This window comes from Schistocerca piceifrons, chromosome 7 (assembly GCF_021461385.2).
Source record: "Schistocerca piceifrons isolate TAMUIC-IGC-003096 chromosome 7, iqSchPice1.1, whole genome shotgun sequence".
Lineage (NCBI taxonomy): Eukaryota > Metazoa > Arthropoda > Insecta > Orthoptera > Acrididae > Schistocerca > Schistocerca piceifrons.
Genome location: NC_060144.1, coordinates 390,399,172 through 390,419,581, shown reverse-complemented (window position 1 = coordinate 390,419,581; position 20,410 = coordinate 390,399,172). Strand labels below are relative to the sequence as shown.

Here is a 20,410-nt window from a genome sequence, read left to right as displayed (position 1 = left end):
GAGCTGTGGATCTCGGAATATTGAATTTCGAAATGGAGTGTCCCATGCGTCTAACTCCAACTACCACTCCGCGCTCAAAGTCCGTTAATTTGCGTCGTGGGATGGTCATCACGTCGAAAACCTTTTCACACGAATCACCTGAGTACAAATGACAGCTCCGTCAATTAACTGCCCTTTTACACCTTGTGTACGCGGTACTATTGCCATGTATATGTGTACAGTCGCTACCCCATGACCTTTGTCACCTCAGAGTACTGCAGGCTAATCTAACGCCAATGTGCAAAATGCATGTCGCCCTTTCACTATAATTCTTTCAGCTCGTTGCGTGAGAATAGCCATCAAAAAGTAAATCATCGAGATACCGTATCAGTTCTTAGCAAAAGACGTGGAAGCAACAACCAAGAACCCCATCAGAACCAGGGTAGCCTATGGAAAGTCGCCCGGAAGCAGAGTCAGGAACACGATGATTTGTTCCTCATTCAACGGTGCGCACAAACGTACGATGGGGTTCGGACAGGTGTGTGATTGTCCCTTACTTACTGCCAGGAAATACTTACTGGCAGACATGCCTTTACCATGGAAGTACTAAAAATAAGGAGATTGCTCACTGGCGTTAGTGTACGCTACCGTATTGAAGCTGGCATTTGCAGGACAGCGCTGTATTTGAGTTTAGTGAATGATGCCAAATATGTGATAAAACGTTGCACACACGATGACTTAACAGATGTAAATAACATTCATAAGGAGTTTGTATCAGTATTGTTAGAAAAATGTGTAAAATGGAGTGGCTAGTTCAAGTGATATTGGAGATTTCAATTATTCAGGTCCAAGTTAGTTGAATGAAAAATACGATAGAGAACTGTGGAAGGTAAGACGAATAAAATTATGCCATACAAAAATAAATGAAGAACTGGATAATAATCGCGAAAGACAGGCGGAGATTATGTGCCAGGAAATATTAAATAACAACCGAGAGTGAAAAAATGAATGATAATGTCATTATCTTCTACTTCATAAGTTTCATGCAACTATCTTCAAACGAAAACTTCTCACTCGTACATGTAAGAAACGAATCCTACGTTCCTGAATAGATATTTACAACTTTCTGTCTTTTGATGGAGACCTGATACAGAAAACTAAGGAACGAGAATCATTTAAGACAGACTTGATTACTCACTAGAAAGTGTAGTGAACATCCTTTCATTTTGTTCTTTGATTTCCTTTCAGTGTCTCTCATATCATATAAACCATAAGCCAGTATTCATATTCGTTCCTGGAAATGGCGGACTTGAATGCACGAAGAGTTTCCTCACTTCTCTGCATCGGTGTGGTAGCCTTTACTCGACTAGTCAAAGGCTGTGATATCTTAAACAATCGATCACCTGTTGCAGAACATCTTTCCTTCGTACTTGCGATTAGAATTCCCGGAGGACTGAATAATTTGAAAGCCAACATTTTAATGAACAACTTTCAGCATACATACTCCATGTGTGAGAACTGCAAGCAATTTCAATACGCGAGAAACGAGTAATTATTCTTGACAGTGGCGCTACTCTCCTGCATCCGACTGTAGCGGGAGCTTCCGGAGCGCGTTGAACATTTTCCTTTGATATTCATTTTCGCTTAGGTATGAGGATATTTAGTCATTGATTCGTTGTGGATGACATAAAGGAAACACGATGAAGTTAAATGCTACAGCAATAATTCTTCGAGAATATAAATTGTTCGAGAGAACGTTAGGAGCAAAAAGTTGGGCCTAATGTGACAATTACCACTGTTTTTCAAGTTGCTAACGTAGGCTACGGTTGTGGTGTGTAGCGTGGAGGAACAGACGGACTGCACACTGGCGACGTTGCAAAGCATTCTTTTTCTCTCTCTGCGTAGAACGCCTCATGCACAGACCTTTATACCTGCACATCATTCCAGTGGAACGAAGACAGGCTTTCTTCCATAGCCTGTCGCTAGGAAACATCTGTATGGTGACGAGCCTTAGGGAGATAACCGTGTTGCCTACTCCTAATGCTAGAAGAATCAGCTGTATTTGGCCGGTATTGGGAAGATACGTAGTGGTTGATCACTACGCTAAGTACCAAACTCCTTGGTTACAACATCAGGGTGCAACATCATGTAAGTGTCGAGGTAATTAGAGACTTTGGGATAGAAACACCTAGAGGTAGGGGAGAGGGAGGAAAGGCAGTCCATTTAAATTCACGTAACATATCTGTATTTTTCTACAGTTTCTTGCTGTTTCGGCAGTGCTGCTGAGTTTCATCTGTGTATCTGAATCAAATCAAAATTTATTTCCAATCGGGAAAAATTAGAAACACGAAATGCAGTTTGCTTTTGTTGTGAATGAGAAATATTGTATACGTAAATTCAAAAACTCGCCATTTCTGTACTCGCTTCGTATAATTGATTCAAATACTGAGATCCATGTTGGATGAGCAAGTCATCTTCGCGAAAACTCGCAAGGGAGGAAATATATGGTATTAGAATCAAAAACGTTTCGGTACACTTGGGTCCGCAGATCAACCGTCCGGCTATCATGATTTAGGTCCCCCGTGATTTCATTAGATCACTTCAGGCAAATAGCGAGATGGTTCCTTTGAAAGGACACGGCTGACTTCCTTCTCCATCCTTCCCTAATCCGATCGGACTGATGACGTCGCTGTTTGGTGCCCTTTTCCAAATCAACGAACCAACCAACCAAACCAATCGTTTGCAAGATATTTCCAAATGAATTGTTACGAGCCGCCAGTCACCTCCGTATGAAATATTGTCCTACTTAGTACGAATGTTTCAACATAGGATAACACAGGCTGCCGGTTGTAACTAACTGTTTGTTACATGGACCTAGGTTTCGACAACTATTTAAGGGTGCCTTCATCAGAGTGAAGTTTTAGGAAACCGTAAAATTACTTTGCGAGGAAACAATGGTCACAATTTAGAGCAGCTATACTCAAGTCAAAAATAATATGGTTTATTTTATTTTTGACTTGAGCACAGCTGCTCTAAATTGTGACCACTGCTTTCTCGCAATGTAATTTTACGGTTTCTCAATATTTCATTCTGATGAAGACATCCATATCAGGTGTCGAAACCTATATCCGTGTACCAAATAGTTATTTGCAACCGGTTGGCTGTATAATCCTGTGTTGGGACTACTATACGGGTGCTGAGAAACAGCCATGTTTAAAACTGTAGTATCTTCGATGAAGTCTCCATCAAATTAAATGAGAACCCTAAAATATACTACAACCCTCTATGTACCACTCTCGTAGTGATCGCAAGATTCGATAAATTATCGTGCACATAGAGGCGTTTAAGCAATCATTCTTCTCACGCTCCACATGTGGATGTAGCAGGTAGAACTGCTGACAAGTGGTTAAATGTAAAGTACCGTCTGCAGTTTGCTTCACAATCGTTTGCACGTTAAACATGTTGTTTTAGCACAACCAATCTACCATCTCTTTGTAAAGTCGAGTTGCAGTGAGCATGACACGAGTACGTCGTTCAAATTGGTGCTATGTTTTTCAGGAACTATGAAAATGTTAAGGAATTGATCAGATTTTTCTATGCCGTACTCGTTAGAAGTGAAGAGCCGTAATTTTCGCGGAACTTACCTATGGAGCCGACGCGGTAGTTGAAAGTGACCAGCATGACGCCCTTGTCCATGAAGTAGTCCGGCGCCTTGCCGGTGGCGCTGCCCGTGGTGAAGGCACCGCCGTAGATGTAGAACATGACGGGCAGCGGCGAGTCGTGGGACACGGGGAAGTACACGTTCAGGTAGAGGCAGTCCTCCGAGCCGAGGCCGCTCTGCGGGCACGCGGCGCTCATCGTCATCGCGTCGCGGGTGCCCGACCAGTTGGCCGCCGGCTGCGGCGCCTGCCGGGAAACCACACCACCCGCGCTTGTACCAAATCACTTCCCAGCTGGCAAAATGCAGCCCAATTTCGCCAACCTGGAGGCTTAATAGAAGAGATTTAAACGATTGACCCAATTAGTACCAGTACTGATCCAATTCGGCGACAAAATAAAGGCATCTATAACAGTCTCGTAGCTTAAGTATTCTCAGCAACCGGCCGGGATGGCCGAGCGGTTCTAGGCGCTACAGTCTGAAACCGCGCGACCCATACGGTCGCAGGTTCGAATCCTGCCTCGGGCATGGATGTGTGTGATGTCCTTAGGTTAGTTAGGTTTAAGTAGTTCTAAGTTCTAGGGGACTGATGACCTCAGAAGTTGAGTCCCTTAGTGTTCAGAGCCGTTTGAACCATATTCTCAGCAATATTTTTGAAACAGTAACAAACTGCATGCATTTCGCCATCTTCTGAAACGTTTTAATTCGTTTTGTGTAGCGAGATGAACAACTTTCAGGAAAATTAGGAACCGCGTAATGGAATACACAGTTGTACTTCTTTTTATTGTGACACTCGATTTCGCTCACAATGTGGCCATCTTCTGGCCATAAAATACGTGTTCTATGGCCCAAGGATGGTCACGTTGTGACCGAGTGTCATAATAAGTACAGATTCAATTCGTAAACTTTAAATAGTTTTTGCACAATAACACCACATTATATAGGTTTCCTGTGTACTTCATCTTAAGGTAAACGACTATGGAAATACCACTCGCCCCAGTACAGAGATCACAGAGTCAATTATGAGGTATAAACTTGGTCAGATATGTCATTTTCCATGTATTTTATTACGAAACGCACATTAATAAAAAAATAATGCATCTAATGTTGACGTGTATCTATTGTGATCACTGGGACACGATAGGGCAAAGATAACTGTAAAGTTACTGTGAAGTAATATAAATGACACTGTTCATTTGTCGACTACTATCGAGTTTTGTGGTCGCGTGTCCCATTGTGATTCGGGTGAAACTAACTTCCTTCCTTGATCTTTAGTGTGGACTGGAAATAACAGTCAACGAGCTGCGAAATATAGGTTTATTAAACCTTGACTATGGTTTCGACAGTTTTAAAACTGTCTTCCCCAGAAGATACTGTACGTAGAATCACATATTATCTATATCCGATGTGGAAGCTGTTGGCTCTTTCTAGTACATGTGCATGTCGCGCGCTAATAACCATTTTAAAAATACGCGATTAAAAAGAAGTAGCTCCCTACTGTAGAGCTTCGTCTTAAAACATTTTAAAGACAAAACCCTACAGTAGAAAGCTACAAATATTTTAAATGATTATTATCGGGTCTCACACACATTTACCAGACAGAGCCAACGACTTCCACATCGTATATGGATAATATATGATTCTACATGCAATACCTTGTGAAGAAGACAGTTTTAAAACTGTCAAAACCATGATCAAGGTTTGATAAAGCTATATTTTGTAACTAGTTGGCGGTTATTTTCACTCCATTGAAGATCTTGCAAGCACAATTACTGTAGCGCTGTCACGTTTAAAATCTTAAAATTTCAGAATCTCCGCTTGATATTATTTGTAAGAAGTAAGAGTGTAATTTTCACCGTTGCTCGTTTCACTCGCAGCAATTTAAGCTGTCCTCTTAGGCTACTGCCTACTATACCCTAGGAAATTGCGATCTGTTCGTAAATAAACTGCCGAATATTTGTGAAAGCAACAATATGAACATCACTGCTGCTCGTTTCACTCCCTGCATTTTAATCTTTCGTTTTTTAAAGAGACTGAAGTCAAAAAATTGAAGAAACACACTCTTAGAGTGAGCGCTGTTGCGTGTAAATAAATCCAATGCAGCAAAACGTACATTTCCTAAATTAATAACAACGTCCCACAATTCTTTACAAACTCTAGGGTGAAAAAGGTATCAGCGTGCAGAATGATGTGGACCTTCTTCCTGCGTATCTCTGCACACTGCACTACAGTGAACTCCCTATAACTTGTGACGTTATCTTCCATGTTACGATGTGCTGGAAGAGTTTGTCAATAACAAACATTTAAGCATAACAAAACGAATCAAGAGCGACATGTTTCTAGTAAATCTCCAATGATCCGTTACCTTAAACAGCATACTTCATTACACACAAGTTAAAACACAAGAACAATGAAATATGTAAATTCGGAACGGCCCCTGCTAAGTTCTGCATTTGTCGACTCTTATGGAATGTAGTGTTCGCATCGCGTTTTATCGAAGATACATCATACTGGCGTCAGTTGAAGTAGACGAGTCCCGCATGGGGTACGTGCTGGCCGACGGAAGCAATTTGGCCGCTGTACATGTCATTATCAGCAGGTTTGAACCGGGGGGCGAGCTGGTAAACGGCGTACTGTTGTCTCGTGCATCTGTGAGGCTCACCTTAACATCATGCAATTTTTCGCAAGCGTAAGACGCAGGAGTTGCAATGGGCAGAGAAGAAAATTTCACGAACACGCCTCTGCAAAATATTAATGAGTAGTCGCAAAAGTCGGATGTGTAGTAGTTCTGTATCATTGTCACCAACGACTAACCACGCCACAAGATTACGATGCTCGACTAAGCGAGCATAATGAGACTGAAAGATTGACGCTTAGACTCATCTTTAATTTAAACTGTAACCGAGCGGGGTAGCCTAGACACCATGTCACGGTTCGTACGATCCCCCCGTAGCAGCTTCGAGTCCTCCCTCGGGCATGCTTTGTGTGTTGCCTTTAGGGTAAGTTAAAGTTAGTTTAAGTAGCGCGTGAGCTTAGGGACCGATGACCCCAGCTGTTTGGTCCCATAGGATCTTATCACAAATTACCAAAAATTTAAACTGTAAATTTCCAATGACTCCTTGAAACCAGTAATGTTCCTAGAATATGTAGTGTTTTCTATCAGTGTAGACTGTGAGTGCTAAACTACATTGTTGACCTCTGACATTATTACCTGGGAATGTTGGTGATTCCAAGATTCCTACTGGCATGAACAAGTATGATATATGTATCTCACAATTTAACAGAGTTATATCAGTTATGAAAGTGAATTTTAAAATGCTGGTATGTCGCGTAAGTAGTTCAGATCCAGATAGTACTGAAGCCTTTACTCTGCTCATGACACGTTTCGGGCGTATCCATCATCAGGTGACCTGGTGACAAACAATAATTACTTATGCGACTTACCTGAATTTTTAAATTCACTTTCATAGTTACTCTTACTATGATCACAGATCTACCAGGACTTCAGGACCAGTTTACAAAGGGTTATTTCAAAGTTCATTCGTTTAAAAATTCGTGAGTAAATCGATTCTTTTATTTGGAAGTAAATATTTTATTTTATTTGAATTTGACACTAAACAAATACTAAATGTAGTTTACTTATACTTCCATATTCTTATTGTGTGCTAGTCTCTTGATGTGCAGTCTTTTAACAGGGATTCAACAGTTATTTGAGTAGTTTGAAATTATTTTATTTTTTTCCTGGGGTTTTAATTCAGCTAAAATAATGTGAATTGTTAATGTGCTTCAACGTCCATTTGTTGTCATGTCCAAGGTCATTTCAGTGTTACAGTAATTATATTACGACTTACTGTATTAAGAAACTTTCGTCAAAATTACTGAACAGAATGATTAGAGTGCTAATTTCAGTAATCACAGGGAATATTTGCCTTAGTAGCTGATACGCAAACCATGTTTACCAAAACTGCTACACATAATAAGGAAACTCCAGTAAACTGATACACTCAACTAGTATGAATTAACTTCCATCGCAAAAGGAGTATACGAGTACTGATACAGTGAATGTCAGTCATTGCCACATATAACCAGTAAAATTCCATATTAATTCCTTCTTCTGGAGGATCAATTCAGTGAGTTGTTGAGAGTTTCAAAGAGTGCATGTTGACCACTCCAGGAGCAGACTTCTCAGACACCAAGACAAAGTCCGACACGTGCTTCGTGCATTCGACAGCGCTGCCTGGGTGTTGTGAGCCAGCATCCGCCAATGGAGTGACCAGGGCCTTTCTCCAAGTACCGGCTCGTCCGCTGCCCCACACAGGCCGTCACGGCCGCCGTGGCTGCTCGCCTTCCAACATGGCTGGCGCTGGCAACGGCACCTCCGTTGATCCACGCGCCCTTTGAGCAAAGCGAGGAAGCAGTTACGGCCCTGACAACACCAGTCGAGTAGGGCGGGACTTCAACTGCGCCACGGAATCACGGCAAACAATCTTCAGTTTCAACGTAAGCATAATTAAAACGGCCATTTGGTTATTCACACGAATCATGAATTTATGTACATTACGAGGGAGAATGCACACTGATAAGCCAAAAAGTTAAGACCGCCTTCCTAATACCTTGTCTGTCGGTCGTTGGAACGAAATACACAACTGATTCTACGTATCACGAGTCCGACAATTTGCTGGTAGGTTTGTGGAGGTATACGGCTTTAAATGTCTACGCACAGGTCATACATTTCGCATAAATAACGGGCCACTGATTTATGTACGCGGTGACGGCGTTAGATAGCGACTCAGAATAGTTTCATAGGATTTACATTAGGTGAATTCGGTCGTCGAGACGTCAAGATGAGTCCGCTACAATGCCCCACATAGCACTGTAGCACGCTTCTGTCTCCGAGACACATACAGTTATACAGCTGAATGATGACTTCCCCGTCGGGGAAGATATGACGCATGAAGTGATGCAGATGGTTCGCAGCTGTCAGTCTGTCTTCGATTACTGCCATAGGTCCCACGCATGCGTAGGAGAATGTCTCCCTTAGCATAATACTTGTCCTACCAGCCTGCGTCCGTGGCGCGGTGGCGCGCTGCACGTTTCGATCTACCCTTCACCTTGATGAAGGCATTTGTGGAGACGAACATCAACGTAGTGTAACAAAAATGTGATTCACACGAAGAGCCGACGAGTTTCCATTGATCGACGGTCAAATCCCCTTGGTCCTGTGCTTACTGCAATTGTAATTGACGATGTGGTTGGGTCAACATGTGAACACGTAGGGGGGATCTACCGCGCAGCTCCATGTTCAATGATGTACGATGAGCAGCGTGCTCTGAAACACTTGTGCATGCACGAGAATTGTACTCTTACAGCAGAGATCCCACAAATCACCAGCCATCCTACTTTACAGAGCAGACAGGCCGCTGAACCCCACGTCCTATGAACAGTCGTGGACGTCCAACTATGTGTCTAGTGGTAATTTCACTATCCTATCCATTTCCGTAGATGCTCACGACAGTAGCACGTGAACATTCAACCAGCTTCGCCTCTTTCGAGATGTTCGTTCACAGGCTTCGTATAATAATAATAAGTCCTTTGACAAAGTAGCTTGTCTCGGTTGACTATTGCGGCACTTATCTTCACTAGGGTGATCCTCCGGACGTGTCTGCTTCGCTTACTCACTTTTGTTACGAGTCACGTGCCCTTAACGGCAACAGGCGGCATTCAACCTTCACCGCGGGGAGTGGTTATAATGTTTTGACTTATTAGAGTCCGTTGTCAACGAATACCACGAGTATTGTCAAACAAATCTGCCGATCACATTTCAATTGCTGTGCTACACATGACGTGGCGTACACCGTTCTACACTTGTGGGGATAGTTTAATGTACACTTCTCCGGATCTCGAACATAAACGCAGCAGTGCTGCTATCCTGTCCTGGTCTTCAATCCACTTTGCCAGACAATACTTCCAGTGTTTACAAACAGTGGCATTGTTTGCATAAAATCGACCAAGTGAACTGCGCTCTTAGAGTTACACGTCTTTCCGAAATAAAGCTGCCCTCACACGGGGTGAGACAGAATTTGTGAACGAGGAGGTGGTCTAGTTTTGTGAAATGACAGCGTGAAATTTTACGTTCCACATTATTCTTTAAGAGACAAGTCAGATTTTTGTTTTGCGTAGAGGAACCCGCCAATGAGATGCAAGATTGTGGTCTCGTCATAAGCGGAACTTTGGCGACACCGTATCGGATTTCGTCATTTCAGGTTGAAGCCCGTATTTAAAAAATGGTTCATATGGCTCCAAGCACTATGGGACTTAATACCTGAGGTCATCAGTCCCCTAGATTAGAACTACTTAAACCTAACTAACCTAAGGACACCACACACTTCCATGCCCGAGGCAGGATTCGAACCTACGACCGTTGCAGCAGGGCGGTTCCGGACTGAAGCGCCTAGAACCGCTTGGCCACAACGGCCGGCGCCCGTATTTGGTGAATTTTATATTACATCTTAATTGCCACGAATATATGCCTTTTCGACAAGCCAGCACATTGAGTATCTCTCAAAAATGCATCATTGTCGGTAATGTAGCGGGTGGAGGTAAGCAGTTACAAAGCCAGGTACTGTGTGCATTATGTGTGTATTGAACCGGGAACTTAGAAACGACGGAGAAGCTTCGTCCCCGCCGTTGTCCTCAGTGGTTCACAACCCCACAACAGGCAACAGCAGTCCACTCACCCCACAGCCGCCCCACACGGAACCCAGGGTTATTGTGTAGCTCGGCCCACAATGGACCACGCCCCCGGGAACGTCTCGTAACAGATGAGTGTAGCCCAGATGTTTACGTGGTAGAGTAAAAATGTAAAAGTCGTGTGACTAGGGCCTCCCGTCGGATAGACCGTTCGCCGGGTGCAAGTCTTTCGATTTGACGCCACTTCGGCGACTTGCGCGTCGATGAGGATGAAATGATGATAATTAGGACAACACAACACCGAGTCCCAGAGCGGAGAAAATCTCCGACCCAGCTGGGAATCGAACGCGGGCTCTTAGGATTGACATTCTGTCGCGCTGACCACTCTTTTTTTTTTAATCTCATTTTGTTCGTTTTCGTTCCTTGCATCTGCTCGGAGCGGACGTCGTAAGTCACCCGTTTAAGTTCGTCATTGATCGATTAACTCAGTGTTTTTATTACACAGGGCAGCTAACCCTCTGACCGAACACGCTGAGCTACCATGCCGGCTACCACTCAACTTCTGGGGGCGGACGCGTGGTAGAGTAATTATGGTGTACATGTACATGGAAACAGTGTTCGTGCAGCCATCGCCAACATAGTGTAACTTAGGCGAAATAAGGGGAACCATCCCGCATTCGACGAGGCAGATGGAAAACCGCCTAAAAAGCCATGCACAGGCTTGCCGGGACACCGATCCTCGACACTAATTCATCGGGCGGATTGGTGCCGGGAACTGGCACGCCTTCCCGCTCGGGAAGCAGCGTGTTGAAACCGCGAGGCTAGCCGAGCGGGCAAGCCAGGTATAGTTAATTCATGTCCCTCTATATACAATTTTTTTATTCTTTTTTATCTTTTAAAAAGTTCTGAGACATTTTATTAATTTACTGGCGGTATATAATATACTCAGGAGTGAGTCTGTTCAGTGTTCTGAACATGCCAGGGAGCATGGACCAACGAACTGCAAGATTGTTTTCAGCTTCACTATGTAATTCGATCACTATTCAGGTTTTATTTGTTATTATTGTGTTTACGCACACACACTTAAACGAAGTACAGAAAATGAAATGTAGTACGGCAGTAAATAAATTATTTTTCTGGCTTCTGTATTTATCTACAAGACAGCTTGCACTGAGACATTTTCCACTTTCTTATTTTAAGTCTTGTGTTCCAAAAATTTCTTCTACCGACTAAAACAAGTTACCCTCCAAGAGTGAACTTAGAGTTTCACTAAAACGTGAGGATGAAAATTTTTTACCATATGTGAAAGACTATCGTAGATTTGTTTTGCACTACTTGTAATGGAACTTTTATAAGCTGATTCGTTACTGAGTGGACATAGAACTTTACTTTTAACTTGCGTCATGTTCACGGGTACTTGTGATTTTTTTTTACACATACTACAAACAGAACCTGACTAACATATGGAGAAGAGAGGAAATGAGCGTATTAATAGAGCTAACATGGGAATTTTACTATCAGACATTTTCGTAGGCAAATCGTGTGACTAGCGAGCGAAGTAGAGCTGGTAACTGCCTCTGGAGAAAGCCGCAGTCGTGAGTCATGATTAGGAGCACGTTCCGTGTGGTGCACCAGCTCGCTTCTAAGCGTACACCAACCACGATGTAAACCATGTCTGGCGCGCTCAACGATTAGAAACACGTTCTGTGTTTCTGCACTTCTTTAGCCTCTCTGTACCGCCAGCAGAAGCTTCTACGCTGAAGAGAATTGGCGCAGGATACACTCGACAGACGGGTCAAAATTGACAACATTTCTCTTAATTTAAGTTCATGCATAATCTTCAGAGCTTCCCATGGCCTTTCAATAGTTTAAGCTCCTCACATTACAAAATATGCTTGTATCCTACTAAATACAAGGCCAGTATTACATATATAGTTCGCTATGATAAATTTGCCTGCTTTACTCAGACGACGGATTCCAAAGACTACAATAGACTCTGGACAATTGTATTTTCCTCTGAATTTCCATCCCATCTAATGGAAATACGAATGTTATAATTTCTGAGAATCCAAATACAGGGGGTCTCAAACGGTTTGGGTCAAATGGAAACAGGTGGTAGTGGATCCACAACCAATGGTTGGAAAAGTATATTTGTTGTGTCATGGACATACACAATGTACAAAGCATTACCACGATGTAGGTCATAGTAACTGTTCAATGTGACAACCGCCAGTCTCAACGCATGTATTGCAACGGTGCATGCAGTTCTGCCGCACTCTCTAGGGATCACCAGTGTCCTACACTAGAGCAGGCAGCAGGTGTTAGTGTACGCCCCTAACAACCAAACAAACATGCTGTACACAACTTGGCTCATAGCACCTGTGTCATGTGGCGACTACATGCATCGCATGGGCGCATTAAACTGTGCTGCATGCACGCCACTATCCATGGTGTCTTGTATCCATTCCATCAGATAGCGTGTTATGTGATCACGGTGATGCGTATATAGCGCATGACACTTAGTCAAAAATGGAAAATACTAATCACGAGAGTTGGCAGACATGCATTTAATACACTAACGTACAGAAAACGTTATCCCAACAGCCATCATCCCAGCTGGAAGAAGTTTGTCACCGTGGATACCAACAAACGGGAAATGAGGTCGTTAACGAGACAGAGAGCTGGAAAATTTCCCGCCAAAGACATATCCGAACATCAGACTTTGAGTGGACGGTTTTGGATCGTTTAACCAGCTATCTAGCAATAAGTATCTGTCAACTTGCTCGTGAAGCGCACATTTCGAAGTATACAGTATGGAGAGTACTGGTGGAACAGGTATTACGCTCCCATCACAAAGAATGTGTGCGAACCACGCATTCATTTCCGTCAATCGATTATACACCGCAGTGCTCTAGCGCCGAACTGCGTACAGTTTGTATTGTTCACGACTGAGGCTTCATTCCTCCTTGATGGTGATTCCAACAACCGCAAAAGCCAAGTCTGGAGTGAGGATAATCCCCACGCCAACAACATCGGTGACCGTCGGCAAAGATGCTCTGTTAATGTATGGGCAGCATTGCCCTTATTTACTGTCTGCCCATTTGACTGGTCCACTTTATCTCGTGTTCCTGCGAGATGTACTGCCACAGTTCTTGGAGACTGTCCCATTGTTGTCCGCTAAAGAACGCGATTTCAACACAACGATGCACCAGTCCACTTCGATGTTAACGCCAGCGAGCACCTAAACAACACATAGACTCTTCGCAAGGCCAGAAAGGGAGGCTCTGTCCCATGGCCAGCGCGATAGCCGGATCTCATACTTATGGACTTATTCTTCTGGGCTTTCGTCGGGACATTGGTGTTCGAAACGCACATAGAAATTGATGACGACCTGCTTGCTAGGGTCCAAGCTGCCCGTCAGCTGGTACAACAGACATCAGGGATCTTTTTGTACAGCACAACTTCATGCACCCTTTTCATACAAGCATTGAGAATGGTGATCGTCATTTTGAACAATTACTATGAGCTACGATGTTGTTAAGCGTTGTACGCTGTGTATGACCACAACATAATAAATATGCATTTCCGACCATTGCTTTCCTATCTCAGTATGATCGGTTACGGACCCATTATCATCTGTTTCATTTGTCCCGAAAGGTTTGAGACAACCTTTATATCAGAACATGCTAACTAAACCGGAAGATCGATCCACCTACTTGAATTTCCCGCTATTCGTGTCCAACGGCAGCATGTTAAAAACTCCGTGTTAAGCGGCGTGAAACCTCACGCCTACGGAAGAACGTCTTCGCGCCCGGCACTAGAATCGAGGCTCTCGAGGTGTGCGCGTGTGCAAGCAATTCCTGTGGGTGACGGCCGTTTGACAGCATGACGTCAGTGGCCGCTCTTTTGGATGAAGTCGGCGACCGGCCTGAACTGTACCCTAAGCTTGACACCAATGGCTATGACAGATTGTTACAATTTTCGACGCATTTCTTGAGCTACCTTATCTATAGGGTAGCTGCAAAGAGCACCAAAGTGGGGACATAGTTCCTTTTTCCCTCTGCCCGTGGTTTGTCGAGTCCTATATTGCTAATGGACAGCAGTGCAATAGGCAGCCGTTTGGTAAAATTTTTGCATAGAGCACAACACAATTTAATCAATGTAACCAAGTGCTTTAAGGATTAGGAAACAACAAGGAAGAGACATGGAGACACCGGAATGTTTAAGATTTAGGAACTATATTTTAAAACTGCTGAATAATTCCAAAACCAGATCTCAACTCTCGCCATAGTGCAGTCGTTAGTTATGAAACACAAACAAAAACTAGATCGGTTGCATTAACATAGGAAATTAAGAGAAGGGACTTGGATAAGCAGAAAGAACCAGATGTTTTTGAGGGTTTCATAAAATCCATTAGGCAGTTACTGATTGAAACTGGTTAAAAATACATTAGAATTTGAATGGTTAGCTTAGAGAAATGAAGTAGTGAATCCGGAAGAGGGTCACACCCACCAGAAATTCCCAGTTAACTTACGCTATACTGAATGGATGAAAGGAGAAAGGAAGTAAGCAAAACGAAAAGAGTACGCCACCTATAGGAAAGTGAAAAAACCTGTGGAAAGAAGGAAGCAGCTGTATGAATATCAGAAACTCAGATGACAATGCAGTACTAAGCAAACGAGGGAAAGCTGAAAGGTGGAAATAATATGTACAAAGGTTATACAAAAGAAAAGGACTTCAGGATCATATTATGAAAACGGAAGAGGAGTAGAAGAAGCCGAGGTAAGAAGTACGATTTTGGGAAGAGAATTTTACAGGTCAGTGAGAGACATAAGTAGCAAAATGTCTCCTGTTGTAGACTACATTCCCGTGGAATTTTTAACACATTTTGACAATCTAACCATGACATGCCAATACCACCTAGTTTGCAGGATATTTGGTACTATGTACTAACGGGTGTGAATATTAGTGAACAATTACTTTAATAGTTCACAGTAGTAAACAACTAACATGAAATATGTACAGTGGAATGGAAAACTGCTGGGAAACACAATCGTTAAAGGTTTCTCAAGTCTGCTTTCACCCAAATGAATTGCATAAAATTCCTCGCGAAATGATTACCATAGGCTGTCACAAGTAAGCATAGACTATGGTAGTTTTCCTAGTAGTCTTTTACAGTTAAAATCATAACCATGTTACTTGTACGTTATACGTGTTGTGTACTTATCAAACATTAACCCAATTTGATCGTCCTGTTTACATATGTAGATTCCCTTAGAAAGCAGAAGCGTTGTACTGTCTAGAAACTCAGTGATGATATATAAAGGGTGACGTAACCTACAGAACATTTTTGTTTTACATAGCTATCCACCTGCTGTTTCTTAAAAGTAAACAGTGTTTATAAAAAAAATTGAAAATGTCAGTGTTTAATTCAGGTTTCATTAGCAAATTATTGATGTGTAACATGAGGGATATTGCAGAAAGAAATGAAAAAAAGCGATAAATATTTATCATGAAGTACTAGAAAACACAATTTACTCAAAAAACCTCCGTTCAGCTAGTATGAAACATGTTTTTGTTATTGATAAACAACTTTCACACTTATCAGTAATAACAGGAAACTCTTGCCTTTGATCACGATAAAGAACAGTAAAAGAGATAAAATAATCCCAATAATTATATAGCTTTTCTATGTTTTTGCTTGTAAACTGTATTTGCATCAAAAGTAATTGCTTTGATTACGTAAAAGCGAAGAAATTGTGGAACCAATTAGTTTTTTATTACTTATAAAATTCAATTTATATTTTTAGGCACATAAAATACACAATTGGCAAACACTAAGAGAAGTGCGGTCGTAGTTTTGGCAGAGCGCAACTATACGTATAATCTTTTCTCGTTGCTACATTAATTACAGAGATATCGTCATCAAATTCTTCTTTTCAAATGGAGCTGAATAGCTTCTATTGTTAATTCGTCGATTTAAAAGAGACGTAATCAACGGCGTTTAACTCTTCAAAATCCAATTAGTAGTTTCATGGAAATCACAACATTCAAAAATTACAATTAGCGAATATTTAATAATAGCAGTATGGATGCAAAGTGCCTCTATCTCAGAAGATACTAACGCACGATTGTGTGCGCTCGACATGGGGTAATTTCCATCTCTAGTATTTAGCTGGAAATGGATGTAGATGTGGAGTGACCTGTGTCAACTTTCAAACCTCCTCAAAGTGTCACTTCAGGTGGGAGTATGTGACTCTGTTGTCGGTATTCGTCTGTCATACGTTATTGTTTGCACTTGTACCGTATTTCTCCATCTCCATTTTTTCATCACGACTATCACTTGCTAGAACAACAGCGAAAATACAACACTATCCGCTATACAGATTCATCATAGTCACTTTGCACACTAGGTGTCCTAGAAGTACCAACGATAAAATACACTAAAAGCCATTAAGATTGTTACACCAATAAGAAATGCAGATGATAAACGGGTATTAATAGGACAAATATATTATACTAAAACTGACATGTGATTACATTTTCACTCAATTTGGGTGCATAGATCCTGAGAAATCAGTACCCACAACAACCACCTCTGGCCGTAAGAACGGCCTTGATACGCCTAGGCATTGAGTCAAACACAGATTGGATGCCGCGTACAGGTACAGCTGCCCATGGAGCTTCGACACGATACCACAGTTCATCAAGAGTAGTGACTGGCGTGTTGTGACGAGCCAGCTGCTCGGTCACCATTGACCAGACGTTTTCAGTTGGTGAGAGATCTGGAGAATGTGCTGGCCAGGGCAGCAGTCGAACATTTTCTGTATCCAGAAAGGCCCGTACAAGACCTGCAGCATGCGCTCGTGGATTATCCTGCTGAAATGTATGGTTTCGCAGGGATTGAATGAAGGGTAGAGCCATGGGTCGTAGCACATCTGAAATGTAGCGTCCACTGTTCGAAGTGGCGTCAATGCGAACAACGGGTGACCGAGACGTTTAACCAATGGCACCCCATACCGTCACGCGGGGTGATACGCCAGTATGGCGATGACGAATACTCGCTTCCAATGTGCGTTCACCGCGATGTCGCCAAACACGGATGCGACGATCATGATGCTGTAAACAGAACCTGGATTCATCCGAAAAATGACGTTTTGCCATTCGTGCACCCAGTTTCGCCGTTGAGTACACCATTGCAGGCACTTCTGTCTGTGATGCAGCGTCAAGGGTATCCGCAGCCATGGTCTCCGAGCTGATAGTCCATGCTGCTCCAAACGTCGTCCAACTGTTCGTGCAGATGGTTGTTGTCTTGCAAACGTCCCAATCTGTTGACTCAGGGATCGAGACGTGGCTGCACGATCCGTTGCAGCCATGCGGATAAGATGCCTGTCATCTGTACTGCTAGTGATAGGAGGCCGTTGGGATCCAGCACAGTGTTCCGTATTACCGTCCTGAACCCACCAATTCCATATTCTGCTAATAGTCTTTGGATCTCGACCAACGCGAGCAGCAATGCCGCGATACGATAAATCGCAATCGCGATAGGCTACAATCCGACCTTTATCAAAGTCGGAAACGTGATGATACGCATTTCTCCTCCTTACACGAGGCATCACAACAACGTTTCACCATTCTACGCCGGTCAACGGCTGTTTGTGTATGAGAAATCGGTTGGAAACTTTCCTCATGTCAGCACGTTGTAGGTGTCGCCACCGGCGCCAATCTTGTGTGAATGCTCTGAAAAGCTGATCATTTGCACATCACAGCATCTTCTTCCTGTCGGTTAAATTTCGCGTCTGTAGCACGTCATCCTCGTGGTGCAGCAGTTTTAATGGCCAGTAGTGTACCTGTTATTCAAAAATCTCTTGATCAGTTTTTGCGAATTTATGCCAATTAACCAGCATCTTGTTACGAAAGTAACATGTCGAAGTGCCATATAGTACTCCCATGGTCTCTTGAAGTCAAAATATAGTTGATTGTAAGTGACCACGGCTTGACGTGTTACTTTCGTGGTTAGAGTCATTAGAGTCAAAACAGATTGACATAAATCCACCAAATGTGATCAACAAATTTGTGAATAAAAGGGTGTATTTGATATAGCTCCCAAAAGTCAGCTTGATAATGTCAAATTTCATGGAACTACAAAAGCCTGAAGCAGGTGTAAGACACACGAGTAAGTCAGTGTCTATACTTACGCGGAACCTGAGATCCCCCAGAGGGGGTGTGGCGTACGGGATGCCGAGAAGCCTGCTGTAGACCGTCCCATTCAGCGAGGTGGTCACGGTGCCCCGTAGTTCACCATTCTCAGTCGTCACGAAAACGTAACTGCCACCGCCGTCTTGAGTCACCTGCAACAAAGGCGTCGATGAGAATTTCGTGAACGGGACTGGAGCTAACTACACAGGTTTCCACAAATCCACAAATCAGGGTAAAATCTCAAGCAAAGTCGTAAAAGTTTTTGTTGATGGCTCACCTAGAACGAATGAAGCGTTGTAATTAACACTTTAAAACCGTCTGATGTGATCATAAAACATTTCGCATAGACTTAATAGACATGATTAATAATGTTGATAACATTTAATTCCTAATTTCTTCAACGTTTTCCGATACTTCGTAATTTCAGTTGCAATAGCGCCAGAGTTTCGATGGTAGAAAAAAATATATTAATGAAGACGAGTAGTATCTCACAAATTCTCGATAAGTTTCTATATTGTCCTTCTCTTAGGACCACAAAATGGCGAGGAGCCTCAGTATTTCACACGCTGGACTCGTGTTCGGGAGGGTTAAGTTTCAAAGGCCGTTATAGCTGATATAATGTTTGAAGGAAGTGTTAATGGATGATAGAGACACTATGTGTGCCACATACGTAGCATCAGTATTATCCTTTGAAATAATTTTACGATGGTAACATCGATGTCACCCACCTTGAAAATTAAAGCAATTCCTTGTCATTTACGTGCGTCTACAAAGCTGAAAGTGAGAAAATAAATAAAACTTCTCTAAAACGTTTGCTGTTCGTTGACGTTGTAATATTAAGATAACATTAGACATCAGGAGAAGCCGTGGTTGGGATAAGAACACGACGTCAAAAGAAAGTACTATTAAAGGAAGTTGGGGATTTGTGAATCTTCAGGGGTATAGTCACAGTGAAATGTAATCACACGTAATGCATTTTATGATCTCTCTCATACCAGTTGATATCGATCATTTCATTTGTAGGACAATAACTTCGTACAAAACTAATTGTTCGTGAATGTCAAATTATGTGTATTGCTTCTTACATTCGTTGTGCATAGAAACGTACCGATGTAAATTTTATAAAATTGATTACAATATTTTCAGTAAATTTTAAAATGTTTTCTCTAAAAAATATGTATCAATCAATTTAAGTACTGTCTTCGCCAGCGATGTAAACAATTAGATTCTTTGGCTTCGAGTGTAATCTCTCTACCCTTTCTCGATTAGCAGGAAAAGTAGTTGAAAGGAATGGTCTTGTGAAGTCCCTTGAAACGATCGGTCATGTTTTATGCAGACGTAGCGAACGGTTGAAATTTTTTAGCTCGGGTGAGCTGATGAAAGTGATATTAACACAGAAGCAAAACGAGAGAACTAGTGTTATTTCGCACTTAAAGTGACCCATCAAACCCTTACAATTCTACAAAGTTTCAGGTTTTTTCTTATAGGAACAACTATTTAAATACTAGATTAAAACTTTTAAATGTGGACATATATACTTTTAAAATTAGGTAAAACTAACCGATATCAGCGCTTTGGTGTGTCGATGGAAGTTTAAATTTTATTAAAAGTGATATGTGGCAAAAGGTGCTCGTTAACTTACCAGATAAACATTATGCACGCCAGAATTTCTATTTAACCCCTATTCTTACCTAACTGAGATAATGCTTATCTCTTACGATCGCTATATGACAGATGAGCAACTCTAAAAAATGGCTCTGAGCACTATGGGACTTAAGATCTGAGGTCATCAGTCCCCTAGAACTCAGAACCACTTAAACCTAACTAACCTAAGGACTTCACACACATCCATGCCCGAGGCAGGATTCGAACCTGCGACCGTAG

At 42.3% G+C, this 20,410-nt stretch overlaps 1 protein-coding gene across 1 annotated transcript in view; it reads right to left on the bottom strand.

Annotated features, from left to right (window-relative positions):
- Positions 1–20,410, bottom strand: part of LOC124805728 (juvenile hormone esterase-like) — a 94,545-nt gene that overhangs the window by 37,507 nt on the left and 36,628 nt on the right. Inside the window, exons 2-3 of the mRNA XM_047266299.1 lie at positions 18,526–18,678; positions 3,624–3,885 (exon numbers count right to left, since the gene is read on the bottom strand). Of these exons, the coding sequence (XP_047122255.1) occupies positions 3,624–3,885; positions 18,526–18,678 (415 nt within the window). The remainder of the gene's footprint in view (positions 1–3,623; positions 3,886–18,525; positions 18,679–20,410) is intronic.